At 40.5% G+C, this 15,225-nt stretch overlaps 1 protein-coding gene across 1 annotated transcript in view; it reads right to left on the bottom strand.

Annotated features, from left to right (window-relative positions):
* The window catches only part of AP1S2 (adaptor related protein complex 1 subunit sigma 2), a 668,868-nt gene that overhangs the window by 140,693 nt on the left and 512,950 nt on the right, over window positions 1-15,225 (bottom strand). The window contains exon 4 of the mRNA XM_044073069.1: window positions 4,886-5,023. Within this exon, the coding sequence (XP_043929004.1) occupies window positions 4,886-5,023 (138 nt within the window). The remainder of the gene's footprint in view (window positions 1-4,885; window positions 5,024-15,225) is intronic.

The following is a 15,225-nucleotide window of genomic DNA, read 5'->3' as shown; positions in this document are numbered from 1 at the left end:
GTTTCTTCAAAAACTGCACAGGGACAAGCATAAAACACACTTGCTGTATCCTCCAAAAAATAATTTATCAAATTATTATTAATACAAAATACAGTAAACTTGCTAATAACAAAAGTTTTCACTTAAAACGGCAAATTAAAACATAGTAGTTCAAATGAAAAGAAAGTCTTGGGACTACCCTAAAATAGTAATAAAACCTGGCAATAATTAAACATTTCACAAAAGTACTGTTTTTCCTCAAAACAAAAAATATATGGAAGGTTCTTCCTCTACGAGAAGGTATGTACCCAGCAATGGAGATACACATAGCAGACCATCAATTCTCTAAAGCCCACATCAGGTGCACTCTTTGGTGGCAGGAAAGCTGTAAAGCCTTGACACCAAGACTACTGATTTTCTCCCTTGGCTGCTTGAGCCATCAACAGTCTTGGGATATGGAAGGTGCCATAAAGCTTTGCAAACTTGCTGGCCATTGTATCCTGCCCGTGAAATAACCTATCTAGTTTAGGCTAGTGCAGCAGTGATCTAATGACTGACATCAAAGAATAAACAAGCTCTAAGTGAAACATAACAAAACAACAATTAAAAACTATTACACAAAATTCTATCTTTACACATGAAACATCCTGGAGCCGTTTTACCCCTAATAGCCTGACCAGTGATAAGACACATCTGGAGAGAAGACTAGATGGCAGACCATTATGGATAAGGGTAAATGGCTAACAACTAGAAAAAGTTTTAGACGCCATGCTTACTCAAGCCTGTGGTTTCAGTGCTAATGGGTGGTGAGGGGTGACCTCCTCAGATGGACCTCTTCAAACTACATCTTAAAGTAAATGAACCAAAGAACAGGCTGGAAGGAAGCACACAAGGTCACAAATTCCACCAAAGTTTAATGCCACAGGATAGAAGCTGACAACACTCCCAAAACACTGATACACTCCAAATACGTTTTCGTTCCCAGGAACTTCATCAGAATAAATAAATACATAACTGAAGTCCATTAAGTAATTCCCCTAATCATTAAATATCCAATAAAATTGTAGAATAAAATTTTTTAAAAAGACAAGCAAAAGTACAGCACATTGCCACCTAGTGCACAAATGTCATAATTACAAAACCTAAAAAATTATGTAGTAATAGAAGCTGAAAACCTACTCATCCCTTCACAAAAGTATAAAGTATCTACATATAAAATAAAAGATCATAAAATTATGTCTAAAAATTTTTTTCTAAAAAATAAAAAAACATAATATATTATAGCTTGGCAGACCTGAGTTTAAGTAGAGGTGCTATTGAGATGTTTTCATTTAACCCAGGGGTCCTGCCTGCATCTACAGTAATCTGCCACAATAATTCCCTATACTCTAGAAAAGTCTCCCAGGCACCACCCCTCACATCAGGTACAGCAACCTCTAAAACAGAAAACTCATACGATGCCCTTGAGCAATCCTTAGAATGTTTATATGGTTTATTGTGGTTGGAATCTCCTTTTTTTACCCTTTGTTTACATCTTAAAGTATCTTCTAGACTGCTGAAAGTTCTTTCACCTTCCTCTTAAAGTGCTTCTCCATTAGTGTAACTGTTTTCCCAACAAGAAAAAAACAAGGGGGAAATCCTAATGAGATAATGAAATCTATGTAAGACTAAAACAGATTTGAATAGGCCATCTCTCACACATCAGAGTCTAAGAACTCTTTATAAGTAGTTATTAGGTATGTGGTCTAGAAGACCATCAAACAGCCTACCCCAATTTCTCAACTGCCATAGAACACTGTCTCTAGTGACTTTTACTCAGTCACACAGCAGGAAAAAAGAAGTTGTGGGACTCAAATCCAGGGCTACATGAAGCAGCTTGTTAGTGCATAGCCTTAGTCCTCTGCAACAACATACACCATTTTTCTTTTATATGTTTGTTAACCAGGTAACCTCACTGATCACAAGTGTCCCTTCTCAGGTGAAACTAAAAAACAATATCTAGTCAAGGGACTTGTTCAAAGTCACATAGTAGACAAATGGACACCAAGGGAATTAAACTCTGTAGTACAGGAAACAGATCATTAATGGATTACAGCCTTAATTCTTTGTGCTAAATGCTTTCAGAAAACAGGCCTCTCTTCCTAATCCTAAACAACTACCCCTGCAATTGAAGGTGTTGAGATTTAGAAATGCACATGCAGCATTATGCAAGCCAGCAAGATATTCCTCTACAAATATTACATAATCAAACTATTAGAGAACTGCAGCAGGTGTCTGAACAAGCTTTTCACAAGTCACGTGCCTGCATCTTGGACATCAGCAGGGCTAAAGGTCTCAGTAAAAGTAGCAGCTGCATTGTAGAAAGGGTACACCATCTGCAGGAAAATCTACCAAAATGCTAAGAACATCTGTTAACCGTAATCACTGGGCAAGGAAGACTCTCAATAACTTTCATGAGGAACACAGACATCCTCTAATAAATATCAACTAGACTCCTGCTGTAACACAGTTGCTCAAACTTCTGAGGCCCAGTTCTCTTGAAATCCTACAATTCCACAGTCTGCTTCCAAAAGGTCTATTACAGGAACAGCTAGTGCCAAATAATAAGCTGAACCAGGAGAGATGCACTTGGGCCATATCAGACCCAAAAATCTCAGGTTAAGCAAGGTTGGCTCAGTCTCCGCACACAAATTCCAAACCTGAAACCTTAACAAAACCTTCCTCAGCTTATCCATTATGCAGTACTTATGATGTCTTCTTGAAGGATTCTTTAAGCTTCTCTCCAAACTATGACATGGTCAAAGATGTACCTGCTGGAGGAAAGTTATGTCCCTTGTTGTAGTGCACTTCCTTCCAGTGCTCCACTAAAACCTTAAGATTCCTAAGCTTTCCCTGTAAAGGACTTAAAAAAAGTCTTAAAATACTTGCAACTGGTTCTATCGGGTTCCTCACGACAGCACACCAAATCTAGTAAATGGCAGTCCTTACGGTGTCTCACAAATACAGTTGCTAGCAACTTTTCCAGGAACATAACTTGCTATTCAAGACTCCACTCCCTCTCCAAAATAATAAAGTTCTTAGAACTAAGGCACTAAGCATCAACAATAATACATTTAAGAAGAGGCAACTGCCAAAAATGGGTACTTATCATGCTGAGTCTTTACTTGAAAGTGACCACAAACTCAGACAAGTGACTGTTCAAATCTGATAACAAAAAATGAAAATGGCATGAACTGTACTTTCCTCTATGCAGGAGTTTCTGATGGATATCCTGGGGAAAGATTTGTGCTTGATCTAAAAGGTGTTCAATTGTGCTCATGAAGTCGGGCTAGACTTAGCCTGTAACAAAGTCCCACTCATCTACAAGTGTACTGCAGAAATAATCCTTTCCATGAACATACATATTTTTATAAAGATTCTTGGTTACTGAATTAAAATTTTGAAGGCTCATTTCTAATGGTTACTCTAACTTCCTATGTACAGGTTTGAACACCCTTTTTATAATGAACTTGTCAAGCTCCAGCCTCCTGACACTTTTCCCATACTCTAGCAGGAACCATTAAAGAAAGAGACTGCTGACGAAGCCATTACTCACAAGACTTTTATTTGTGAGAATAGTTAAAATAATCTGCTAATAAGGAAGCATAGAGGCAAATGTACAAAACAAGGTAGCTAGTGACCATGAAATGACATTTCAACTATCATTGTAAAAGTAATTTAAAATGGAGTGAAATGCTTTCATCTCACTAAACATGTTTTAAACATTTCCTCACAGGGGACCGGTGTTTCACTCTCTACCTTATAAGCATTGTTTACTAATAAACCCTTTCCTTTACTGTCTGGAAAAAATCACTTTTCTAGGTTATAGATCCTAGAACTAACCTACAGGTTAGCAAGCCTACAGTACAAATGTTAGATTAGGTATTCTAAAGAATCAGTGTTAATAACTACAACTGAAAACATCAAATAAGCAAGTCTAACTTCTGAGATTCAGCAACAATATGGTAAGAAATACACAAATCAAAACATGGCATGGATAAAAATCTACACTTTCGTAATTAACATGACAATATTAAATACAACAGAAAGATTATAAACAAAAAACAAAACTACTTAAGGCAAAATCCAAGCAAAGCTATTGACAAAGCAGACAATGGATTACGTAAATGGAAACCAAAAACAGAAATGTAATGTTTTGTTCAGTTTCTGCAAAATTCAGAGACTGCACCCAACACCAGGCTGAATGTAAAGTATGGAAAGTATAAACTCAATTCCTTCCCAACCCCCAAACTAAAAATCACTGCTAGTATGGTTTCTATTTGTTTACCATCAATGATGTAATTTGTGCAGGCTTATAACTATGAAGTTCATGTATATAACCACAGGGAATTTGGGGGTGCAGGAGTGTTTATACCCAGAAAAAAAATGCATGGGGGGGTCCATTAACCTGAAGTTTCAGTTGGTGTGTTTCATCCACTGAAGTTTCAGGAAATTTAAACTCTATGAAACACTTGGGGGGGGGGGGGGCATTTACTAAATTGTTAGCAGTGCATAAACACACTGGAGTATGCTTATAATTCACAAAAAATCAGATCACAACAAACATTTTTATAAAGTTGTTTAACCTGGAAATGTACATACATCTCTGTTCTGTGGCATTTCAAGTAACAAAAAAAACAAACTCTGCTAAACACAGACATTTTGCCTCGAAATTTAAGTACTAGTCATCACCCGCAAACAAAACATTAAAAAGCAAAAAAAGGAAGCAGGAGAAGGGGGGAAGCAGGAGGGAGGGACACAATTGCGTTGCAAACCAAGACAGGAATGATTACAACTACTGATGATTGCATCTAATTAACTGACAGAAAAGCATGCAAATGATTTAGAACTATTTTCAAAGTCTTACCTCCTGCAAAAGGTCTGCTTGCTCAATTGCTTTAAGTACATTTTTCTTGGAGGTTTCCTGGGCCTCTCCTCCCAGAAGAAACTCATCCAAAATAAAATAAGCCTTCTCAAAGTTGAAAATGATGTCAAGTTCGCAAACCTAGTATTAACATACAAATAAGCAGCTCTCAGATGAAAATATAGCAACTTTCATGTAATTTAAGATGCAGTTTAATAATTATGTGAAAACAGTTTTTGTTCCAGTTTTGCTGGCAGTCATATGACGGTACTCATCCCATAAAATTTCCACTTGCATAACAACTTCCTATAATTATAGACGTCTGACAGATCATTGTTGCAGTATTACTGACCACTGGGATATCCCCCGGGAACAGCTGTATGTGCAGCCAGAATAACAAAACCTAGGCATCTTCCTTTCATGCTATGTCAGATGTATAGCATGTCAAAGCTATGTGGTACATAAGGGTACAAAGTACCTCAGGACTTTCTTGCCCCAGACCTGAAAGCCAGGAAGGAAACAAAGCCAATAGGCCATGGAAAAAGATGTCAACCAAAAGAAAGGAGAGGAGTAGGATACCACCTTTGTCTAAAAAAAAAAAAAAAAAAAGGACAAAATTAAGGGAATGAGGGAAGGATGTAATATTGCAAACGTGATCAGTCCTGCATCTGTTGTTATGCTAAGAGCTTACACAACTGTGCTTCTGTCCTTCCTATGATCACTGTTATAGTATTACAAAGTACTGGGAAAAGTCCCAAAGCTTTCCAAGTGTCCAGGATGGAGGATTGAGGAATACAGTTGGAATCTAAGATTACGTGCAAGATGGACCTAGCAAATCCAGCTCTAGTCAAAGAAATGGGCTGGGTTTACAAATACATTTTCATACCTGCATTCTAGCACACATTATCAATCAGGAGTGCATTGCTGCAGACATTCTGATCACACTTCTGTGCCCTTAATAAGCTCTTATTAGATCTTATTAGGTCCAGGACTGCTACTTTCCCTATTTCTCACTCTCCTTGATATATATACAGACAGTTGTGAAAGCAACACAGACATGAATTTTATGAAGACACTAAGTTTCCCTGGCTACAATTTAAAGGCACACTGTTGTAACTTTGGCTTTCTATTATTTACTGAAGAATACATCTCTGTTGAACACTGCCTGCTTCAACTGAATGCTGTCAATTGTCTTTTACTGGGATAAACAGTCATTTCCATTCACACTCTCTACACTTCCCTATCCTAACCCCAATTCTCACCCACCCGCACTACAACTACATTTATACTTCACAACTCTCTCTCACCATATATGCATCAACCAGTTAAAGTACATAACCCCACATCACTCTTTACGCCTTGCTATCTTCTCTCTATCGTTATGTTTTTTACTCCTAAATCCCTGTGAACTCAAAACAAACATTCAGCATTATTTCATTTAACACCCTAATTGAAAAAGTATCCATGCGATACTGCATGATAATTTAAAATTTGACATACATTTCTTAATCTATTAAGACAGTCAAAAAGCTTGGCTTCCTCTGCCATTCCAAATCCATTGAAACAGACTCCTCTAGGAAGACTCTTCATCTTCTTACCTCCTCCTCCTCTCACTTCTACATGCATCACCCATCCTTACTAATCAACATACTGTATTAAAAATAAACTTGACATCTGCTACAAAACAGCAAAATTTTCACCAAACCTACCAAGCCATAAGCACCACTACTTGTCACTAAAACACGTAAACTGTCTAGAATTACCAAATTACCTAACCTACTCTCAACTAGTCATTCTCCACAAAATTACATATTAATATGCTAGTTACCTGCCTGATTCAGGTGAAACATCTTAGTTGACCAAGAAAGGGAGGACGTATCATCCTGAGCAAGAGTTTTCTTTTCCCAGTGACCCTGAGAAGTCACACCCACTGTGTCTCCAGCACCTAAAAAAAGAAGTTATGCACTTACCATAATGTTTCATCTTTGCTGTCCATCTTCATTTATCTTTGACATAAGGGTTTGGTTCTGAATATCGGAACCAACTCTGCCATTAACCAAAGACTCTCGAGCTTAAGTCCTACCCAGAATGCTCCCCTCCAATTTACCTCAGATTGAGTATGCAGATAGAAAAGGACAGAAAACATAATCCTCATAACACCTTTAGCTGGTGTTATATATGAAAAAGTGCATAACTAGGAGCATAATTCATTCCACCAAGAGGTCTGAATGGAAGGGGAATGCAGGATGGAGAATCAAGGATAAATGAAGCTGGACAACACAGATGGAAAGTTATGGCAAGTACACAACTTCTTTACATATGGGACAGAGTCATCAGCTACCTTAGATCTTAGGAGGACTCATGGAAGGATATTTCTGAGCACCATAGAACCAAATGACACTCTTCCTCTAGACACCAAATCTAATTTTTAAGAGTAATATAGGTATGTGGGGTAGCCCATGTCAATGCTGTACAAACATTGTCCATGGGAGCTTTAGAATGAGAAACTGCTGAAGTAGCTATGGCTCTAGTGGAGTATGCCCTAACAGGCCCAGGTAATTCGACTTTCCTCTTGTTGTAAATGAAGGACATATAATCTTTTAGCCATCTAGAAAAAGTAACCTTGGATACTGGCTTACCCATTCTGGTACTTGAAAAGGAAAACAGTTGGCCAGATTTTCCCGTCTTTGTTTTATGAAGACAGAAGCACAAAGGTCTATGAACACCCAGTACATGCAAACAATATTCACCTTTGTTTTAGAAAATGGGAAAGAACACTGGTAAATTGATTGTCTGATTAATATTTGTTTCTGACACCACTTTTGGTAAAAAGAAGAGTTTGTTCTCAAGGAGACCCTGTCTTTGTGAAATATCAAATACGGTGATTTGCACTATAAAGCTTGAATTTCTGAAAATCTTCTGGCAGAAGTAATCACTACCAGAAGTATAGTTTACAAGATAAGAATTTCAGGTCACAGATGGCAGCAGACTCAAAGAGGGAATGTACCATTGTCTGTAAGACTATATATTTAGATCCCAAGGTGCAAAAGGATTCTTATATGGGCTTTAACATCAAGGTCCCTTTTAAAGAATGCTTTGCAAAGTTTATGAGAAATTAATGAATATTTTTTGAACACATTATGAAAACTTGAAAAAGCCACTACCTGAACCCTGACAGTACAGGAAGAGTCTCGTTCTTCAAAGAGCAAAGTTAAAATTCTAAGATTTTGATGATAGAAGCGGAGAAAGGGTCAATGTTATTATCACAAGCACAGTACAGAAATCTCTTCCACTTTCTATTGTAGAATTTTCTGGCAGAAGGTTTATGGAAGACCAAAAGAATCTTACGAACTTGGGAAGACAGATTATTATAACTGGCAATCAATGGAACTGGAGAAGCCAAGCTGTGAGCTTGAGGTTTGAAGGTTTGGGTGAACTAATCCCTTGGATAGGATAGGATATTTGGATCTGGGTCCCGAGTCCACGGTCGCCAAATCAGATAAGGCCGAAGAAAGGGGGAACCAAATCTATCGAGGCCAGAAGGGAGCAATGAGGATTACCTTGCTCTTCAACATGATTGCTTTCTTTAGAAACTGAGGAATTAATAGAATTGGGGGAAAGGCGTACAGAAATCTGAATGGCCAATGGTGTAGGAGAGCGTCTCTCGGGGACTCCCTCAGAGAGAGTGAACAGGGCAAAGCAGCTGCTGCACTTGTTGTTCAGGGTCAATGCAAATAGGCTGCAGCATGGTTGGCCTCAGTGATGAAAAACCTTTTCCGTCACTTTGTGATTGAGACCACTTGTGAGGCAGAAGAAGAATACATCTGCTCAGTTTGTCTGCTATCACAATTTAACTTCCCAGAATATGCGTTGCTATCAGAAAGCGGTTGGAAGAGATCACCCACTGCCAAACTCTGACAGCTTCTTGAGGGGGTAAAACTTGGTTCCTCCGAGCTTGTCGATGTACCAAACTACTGGCATTTTATATTTTTGAATTGCAAACATTCCCAAGGGGAGAGGTGTTTGAAAGGCCTGCAATGCTAAAAACAGTGCCCTCAGCTCCAGAACACCGATATGTAAGCTGGCCTCCATGGGGCACCAAGTGCCTTGGACCATCTTGCCCAGATAATGCCCCCCCCCCCCATATGGGAGGCATCCGTGGTCACTATGGCTTGGGGTTGACGCAGGACTAAGGGGCAGCCCAATAGAATTTCCTCTGACTGAATCCACCAAGCTAGATTTTTCTTGCAACAGTTGGTAATCAAAAACTAATCTGACACTGGTTGATACAGTATGGACCACTGAGATGCTAGAACTCGTAGAATTCTCATGTGAAATCTTCCTACGGTGACTAACATGATGGCTACCGCCATTGAACCTATGGCTTGTAAGCCTAGTCGTATGTCCACTCTCTTGCTTCTGACAAATTTTTTTTCTTACTTAGGCCTTGATCTTTTGCAATCTGAGATAAGGAATGAAGGTTATGCAAGTCTTGGTATATAGTACCGCTCCTATGAAATCTAAAGTTTGAGTTGGAGTTGTTGTGGTTTTCCATAATTATGGTAATCCCCAGGTTGGCGCAGGTCTGGATAACATAGTCTCTTGTTTGTTCTAGTAGATGCCTGGTGGCAGCGGTAATGAGTGAGTTGTCCAAATATGAAGACACCCAGAATCTGTGCAGTCTCAAGTGAGTTGCCACTACTGCCATGCATTTGGTGAACACCCTGGGGGATAAGGTAATACCAAAGGGCAGAGCCCTGAACTGATGATGACTGTCTTCCAGCTGGAAGCAGAGAAATTTCCTGGAACCCTTGTCTATTTTTATGTGGTAATACACGCCCTGGAGATCAATCAAGCACATCCTATTATCTTTCTCTAGAAACAGAAGAACAGACTGAATTGTGACCATCTGGAATTTCGTCTGTCGAACGGACTTGTTCAAAAAACTTAGATCCAAAACTGATCTCCAGTCCCCTGGTGCTAAAGGAATCCTGAGTAAACTCCGGATTCTACCTGGTCTAGTGAAACCTCTTGGATGACTCTTTTTTGTTAACAGTTTTTGAATTTCTAGCACTGCTGGTTCACTCAGACTGTGTGGAAGACTGTGAATTTTGTTGGGGATATTGGGGGTGGGTGGGTATGATGTATCCTCTGGGTATGATCCTGTGCACCCAAACATCTGAATTTATCTGGAGCCAGGAGTGCTGGTGCAAGGATAAATGCCCCAGACTGCTTCCAAAGGAAAGCAATTTTAGGAGCACTGATAGGGTTTTCCAGGAAAGGAGTTCCTGGAACCCTGATTTTGTGGACTACTTCTGCCGTGTAGATGGTGTCTTCCATTAAAGCTCCTCCTCTGCCGCTGAGGAGCCACTTCCACATTTGACCTGGAAAGGCCCTTGGGACTCTCTGAACCACATTTTCCCACTCCTCTGGTTCCTAGAATAGGACCGTTGAGGAGTAGAAAAATGTATGCCCAGAGAAGAAAGAGTCATTCCATCTTTTTCACACCTGGATTAAGATTCTTGAAATTTAGGGCTAAAAAGGGATGATCCGTCAAAGGGGGCACTGACGAATTAAGACTTGAATGGCTCCACAAATTTGCACAAGCGCATCCAGGCATGTCTTCTTATGGTTACGTTTGAACCAGCTGCTCTGGCAAGTCACTTCGGCTGTTGGAGAAATTAGACACAAACTCCATGGTAGCTAACCAAGAGGCAACTTTATCTTGTGCCATTTACAAGATTGCTCCTGCCAAGGTATATGACAGCTCCTTGACCAGATCCCTTGATGCGTGGTGCAAATTGCCTTTAATTTCAATACAAGGCAAAGACTGATAAAATGTAAATCCTCTGCCAAACCAATCCATCATCTGAGACTCTCTGTTGAGTGGATGGTTAGAGGAACTTTCCTCAGCCAATTCCTGTTGGGTGGCAGCCACTTTGACCACGACATACACTCATCTGGCCTCCTAAAGATAGTTTCAGTGGAGCTGCAATCAACTGAACAGGGTCATCAACAGGCAGAGTCACTTAAGAGGTAAATGGGTAAGTGCGAGAAGCCTGCAGGTATGCCGATTCCTCAGGGGTAGGTTTTTTGTAGTTCCAATCACCCGTTTCACAATTTTCAGGTTGTCTCCAAGGGAAAAACCATCAGAGGGATCTAAGTGGTTCTTCTTGCACTTTTTCTTCTGATGGGCCTCATCTGGGGGATGGTCCGGCGAGGTATCAGAAGACAGAATCTGTAGCCGAGTCTATTGAGGTTTTAGCACTTGTTGGTTCAGTGGAGGAGCAGGCTGGATAACTGGACTCAAGAAAAGAATATGCCTCAAGGAGGAAAACGTCAGTTGAGAGGCTGAGGCAGCCAAGGTTCACTCCATAGCTTCGAAGGCTGGTCCCCCCAAGAGGGAATGGAATCTGGAACAGAGATAGACTGCTTCTGAGCCATGGTCACTCTTCGCTCTGGCGAGACCACCTTCAAGACAAAAGCCGGTGCTGAATGACCTGAGCCAAAGTCCCAAGGTGCAGAGATGGTTTAGAAACAATTGGAATGGAGTCCTGCCCCTCAGGGCCAACTGGGTAGATAAGGCCCCAGGAGGTTCTCATAGCATCAAAGAACTCCTTTCATTTTTTTTTTTTTGTGTGTGTGTGTGTATGGAACAGATACAGGACACTGAGGGAGACTTGGGGCTATGCAAAAGGACCTCAAGTAATTCCCCAGCAAAAAAATTAATAAATAGGGAATACTGAAACTTGGGCGATTGCCAACTAGAAATACCCAGTAATGAATCAGATTTGGCAACAAAGAAGTGCTCGGAGCTGAGACCTTTGGAACAGAGCTAGGGGTTTAAATCTGCACCGAAGTCCTCGGCGAAGGTTTAGAAATAATAGAGGGTGTCCATGCTGACACTTCAGTACCACAACTGTCATCAGTACTGAGGAACCTTCTGGCACCGAGGATTTAACTTTTTTGACCGTCAGTGCTTCAGTACCAACATCCGTTGGTGCTGAGGAGCTCTTTGGCACCCACAATTTGACTTTCTGATTTTCAGTGCTTCAGTACCAACATCCGTTGGTGCCAAGGAGCTGTTTGGCATTGAGGATTTGACTTCTGATTTCAGTGCTTCAGTACCAACATCTGTAGGTGCTGAGGAGCATTTTGGCACTGAGGATTTGATTTTTAGTGCCCAGCAAGACTATACCAGAGGGATTTATGGAAAACAGTAAGTAGTTTGAGGAATCACCAGCAGCCACTGTGAAGTCACCTACCATCGGCTGACGTATTGACTGAGCACTAGTTGAAAGCAAGGACTTGTGCTTTAACTGTTTTTCCTTTTTAGATATGTTGGAGGAAGGAATAGCAATATCAGGGCAAGTATCTATGCTTTAGCCAGGGAAGATGCCTTCTTCCTAAAAAACTATGCTAAAGGATCAGCTGGAAGGTTAGTTGTTACTTGGCTCACCTAAGCAGCACATAATCCTTTCCAAATCTTCAATTTCCCAAAACAAAAAGTTACAGAATCAGCACACAAGCAAGTATTGTCAAAAAACAGAAACTTTCCCCAAAGTGAACTGCTGGTAAAAAGGAAACAAGCAGGTTGTCTTGAAGTGTACCATAAGCATTTCTCATACAATACACACGTCTGCCCAAAAATACAGTTTACAATTAATAACATTTTAAATTATCTGAAAAAACAGTATAAAATAAGCCCTATACCAGATATCTAGAAAACAATTCCTACACTAAAATAGTGGTATTCTAGGAACGCCTGCCATTTCTGAAAAGTTAATATTCTTAAAGTGATACACTGCAATTCTGACAGAAAATAAGTAAAAAAACTGAAAATACACTTATACTCGTAAAAATAGTGTACAAGGTTCCCCAAAGAGGCGTTATCTGTCAGGATGCAATAGGCCAAATGCTGGTCTTCAAGAGCCTCACAGATGCATCTGCACGAGACTGCAAGAAAGTGCTCAAGATATTTAGAACCAAAAGCAACCACACAAAAATTATGCTGTACCAGGAATCATGTACAGCTTTCATCCATTAAATCACACTCAGTATCACAGTGGAAATTCTGCACAACTCTTTAATGGGTAATTAAGCATTTTCATCCATAGGACATCAGAGTTCTGGTTTGGTTCTGAGCTTTTGGCACACAGATGTGGCTTTCTGTTCTCTTTTAATTACTGAAGATATTTAATCATTCTGGTTGTTTATATAGCTTCCAAAAAGGGCTTAAGCAGCCAGAGTGACAGTGTGGGAGGGGATGAAAGCCTTTTGACACTAACAGTTGCTATATCCTTGCAGGATACAACCCATAGGCTTCTACAGCAGTGAGAATGAAGAACATCAGAGGTGATGCAGGGATTGTAAGGCTAGAATCACCACTTCCATTTACACATTTGAAGCATCTGTGAAGAGGCTTTGGTAATGAGGAGGAGGAAAGGCAGCCACTGGATAGACAGACCTGGGTGATCTACCAATGAACCTCCTTTTTGAGAAATGTTAACAGAGGAATTGGGAAGTTCAGAGGTTGGCAATGTTGATTTCACATAGATATGACATACCACTGAATCCTCCTCATATGGAGTTTGGCCCAAGGAATCATAACAGCAGCGGAGGCCATAAAAGGGATCTCAAGATTTCTCTTGCTAAGGTCACATCTAAGGGAAGAAGGGACTGATAGTACTCCTTTAGGGAAGTCATTTTTTCCTGAGGAAGAAGTGCAGTCATTGACAATGAACTGAACCTGCAACCTGGAAACCCCAGCTCCATGGAAGAAACAACATCAGATTATTTGATATTTAGGGGGGGGGGGACAACAAAGACATAAGCATTTTATTGTACGGTTGAGACTTAGAAGGAAAGTACAGTTGTGCACCTACCATAAATGTAGATGTTCGAGTGTATTCACTGTTGCAGTCATTACACTTGGGTTATCCTGCTGGCAGGCTACCTGCAGTCGGCCCGAATTCCAAAGTCCTGGTCCGGCGTCGGTTGCTTTCACCTCTTCCCTGACGTCAGTGCGCCAGGGGTATAAAAGATGCAGCCAACACCATTTTCTTAAGTTTTTCTTGCCTCAGATGTCAGGTGCCCCCAAAAGGGTAGGGTAAAAAACATTGCCTATAAAAGCATGCACTAACATAAACAATATCTTCATCTACAAGCAAATACACCACATAGGTTGTATATGATAGAGAAGTACAGATAAGTCCCAGCAAATAAGGGGGTATGGTGGGTGGGTAACCTGGACTGCAACAGTGAATACACTCGAACATCTACATTTATGGTAGGTACACAACTGTACTATGTTCATCGTATTTCACTGTTGCAGTCATTACACTTGGGTTGAATCCCAAAGCTGAGGTAGGGTGGCTGGGTTTAAATAGAATTAGGAGTGGCTATAAGGCCCTGCAGAACTGCAGTGGCAAAGCCTGCTCTGGATTTAGAGTAAAGAGGTAAGTGGTAGTGCTTAGTAAAAGTGTGCACTGAAGTCCAAGTTGCAGCCTCCAAAATATCCTTGCTTGGTACTCCTCTGAGGAAGGCTGCTGAGGTGGCTGCTGCCCTGGTAGAATGTGGTCTAATGCCCTTAGGCACTGATTTGCCATGTTGTGAATAGCAGAAACAAATGCAGTGTCCTATCCATTTTGAAATAGTCTGCTTTGAGATAGCCTTTCCTTGTGATCCTGCAGCATATGCCACTGAAAGTTGCTCAGTCTTTCTGAAAGCTTTAGTTTTGTCCAAGTAGAAGCGTAGTTGTCTGTGTATGTCCAAAGAATGCAGAAGTCTCTCCCCTTTATTCTGTGGGTTTGGATAAAAAGTAGGCAAATGAATGGTTTGGTTAAGAGCCACACTGGACCCCACCTTAGGCATAAATGTTGGGTTTGTCCTTAGAGAAACCCTGTCCGGATGGAAGATAATAAAAGGTTCCACAGCCATTAATGCCTGTAGCTCTGAGACTCTTCTTGCTGAAGTTATTGCTAGGAGCAGAGCTGTTTTCCATGATAAGAATTTTATCTCAGCTGTATTGGCTGGCTCAAAAGGAGGCAGTGTGAGTTCTTCCAAGACAAAACTGATGTCCCATGCAGGTATTGGTGCTCTCCTTGGGGGTCTTATGTTTTTGGCCCCCATGAGGAGCTGCCTAAGCAATGGTTGTGAAAAAATTGGTGGTTCTGTATTGTAATGAGCTGAAATGGCAGAGGCATGGATCTTAATTGATGAGAAGTTTAGGCCTTTGTCCAGCATCTCAGTCAGATATTGTAAAATCTGAGGAATATTTGGTACAAGCGTGTCAATTCCTTGCGCCTGGTTCCAAGCACAGACTCTCTTCCATTTTTCTTCAT

Source organism: Protopterus annectens, chromosome 5.part1 (genome assembly GCF_019279795.1).
Source record: "Protopterus annectens isolate FY-2018-M chromosome 5.part1, PAN1.0, whole genome shotgun sequence".
In the NCBI taxonomy this organism is placed as follows: Eukaryota; Metazoa; Chordata; order Ceratodontiformes; family Protopteridae; genus Protopterus; species Protopterus annectens.
The sequence above is the reverse complement of the archived record's forward strand: the minus strand, read 5'-3'. Positions and strand labels throughout refer to the sequence as shown.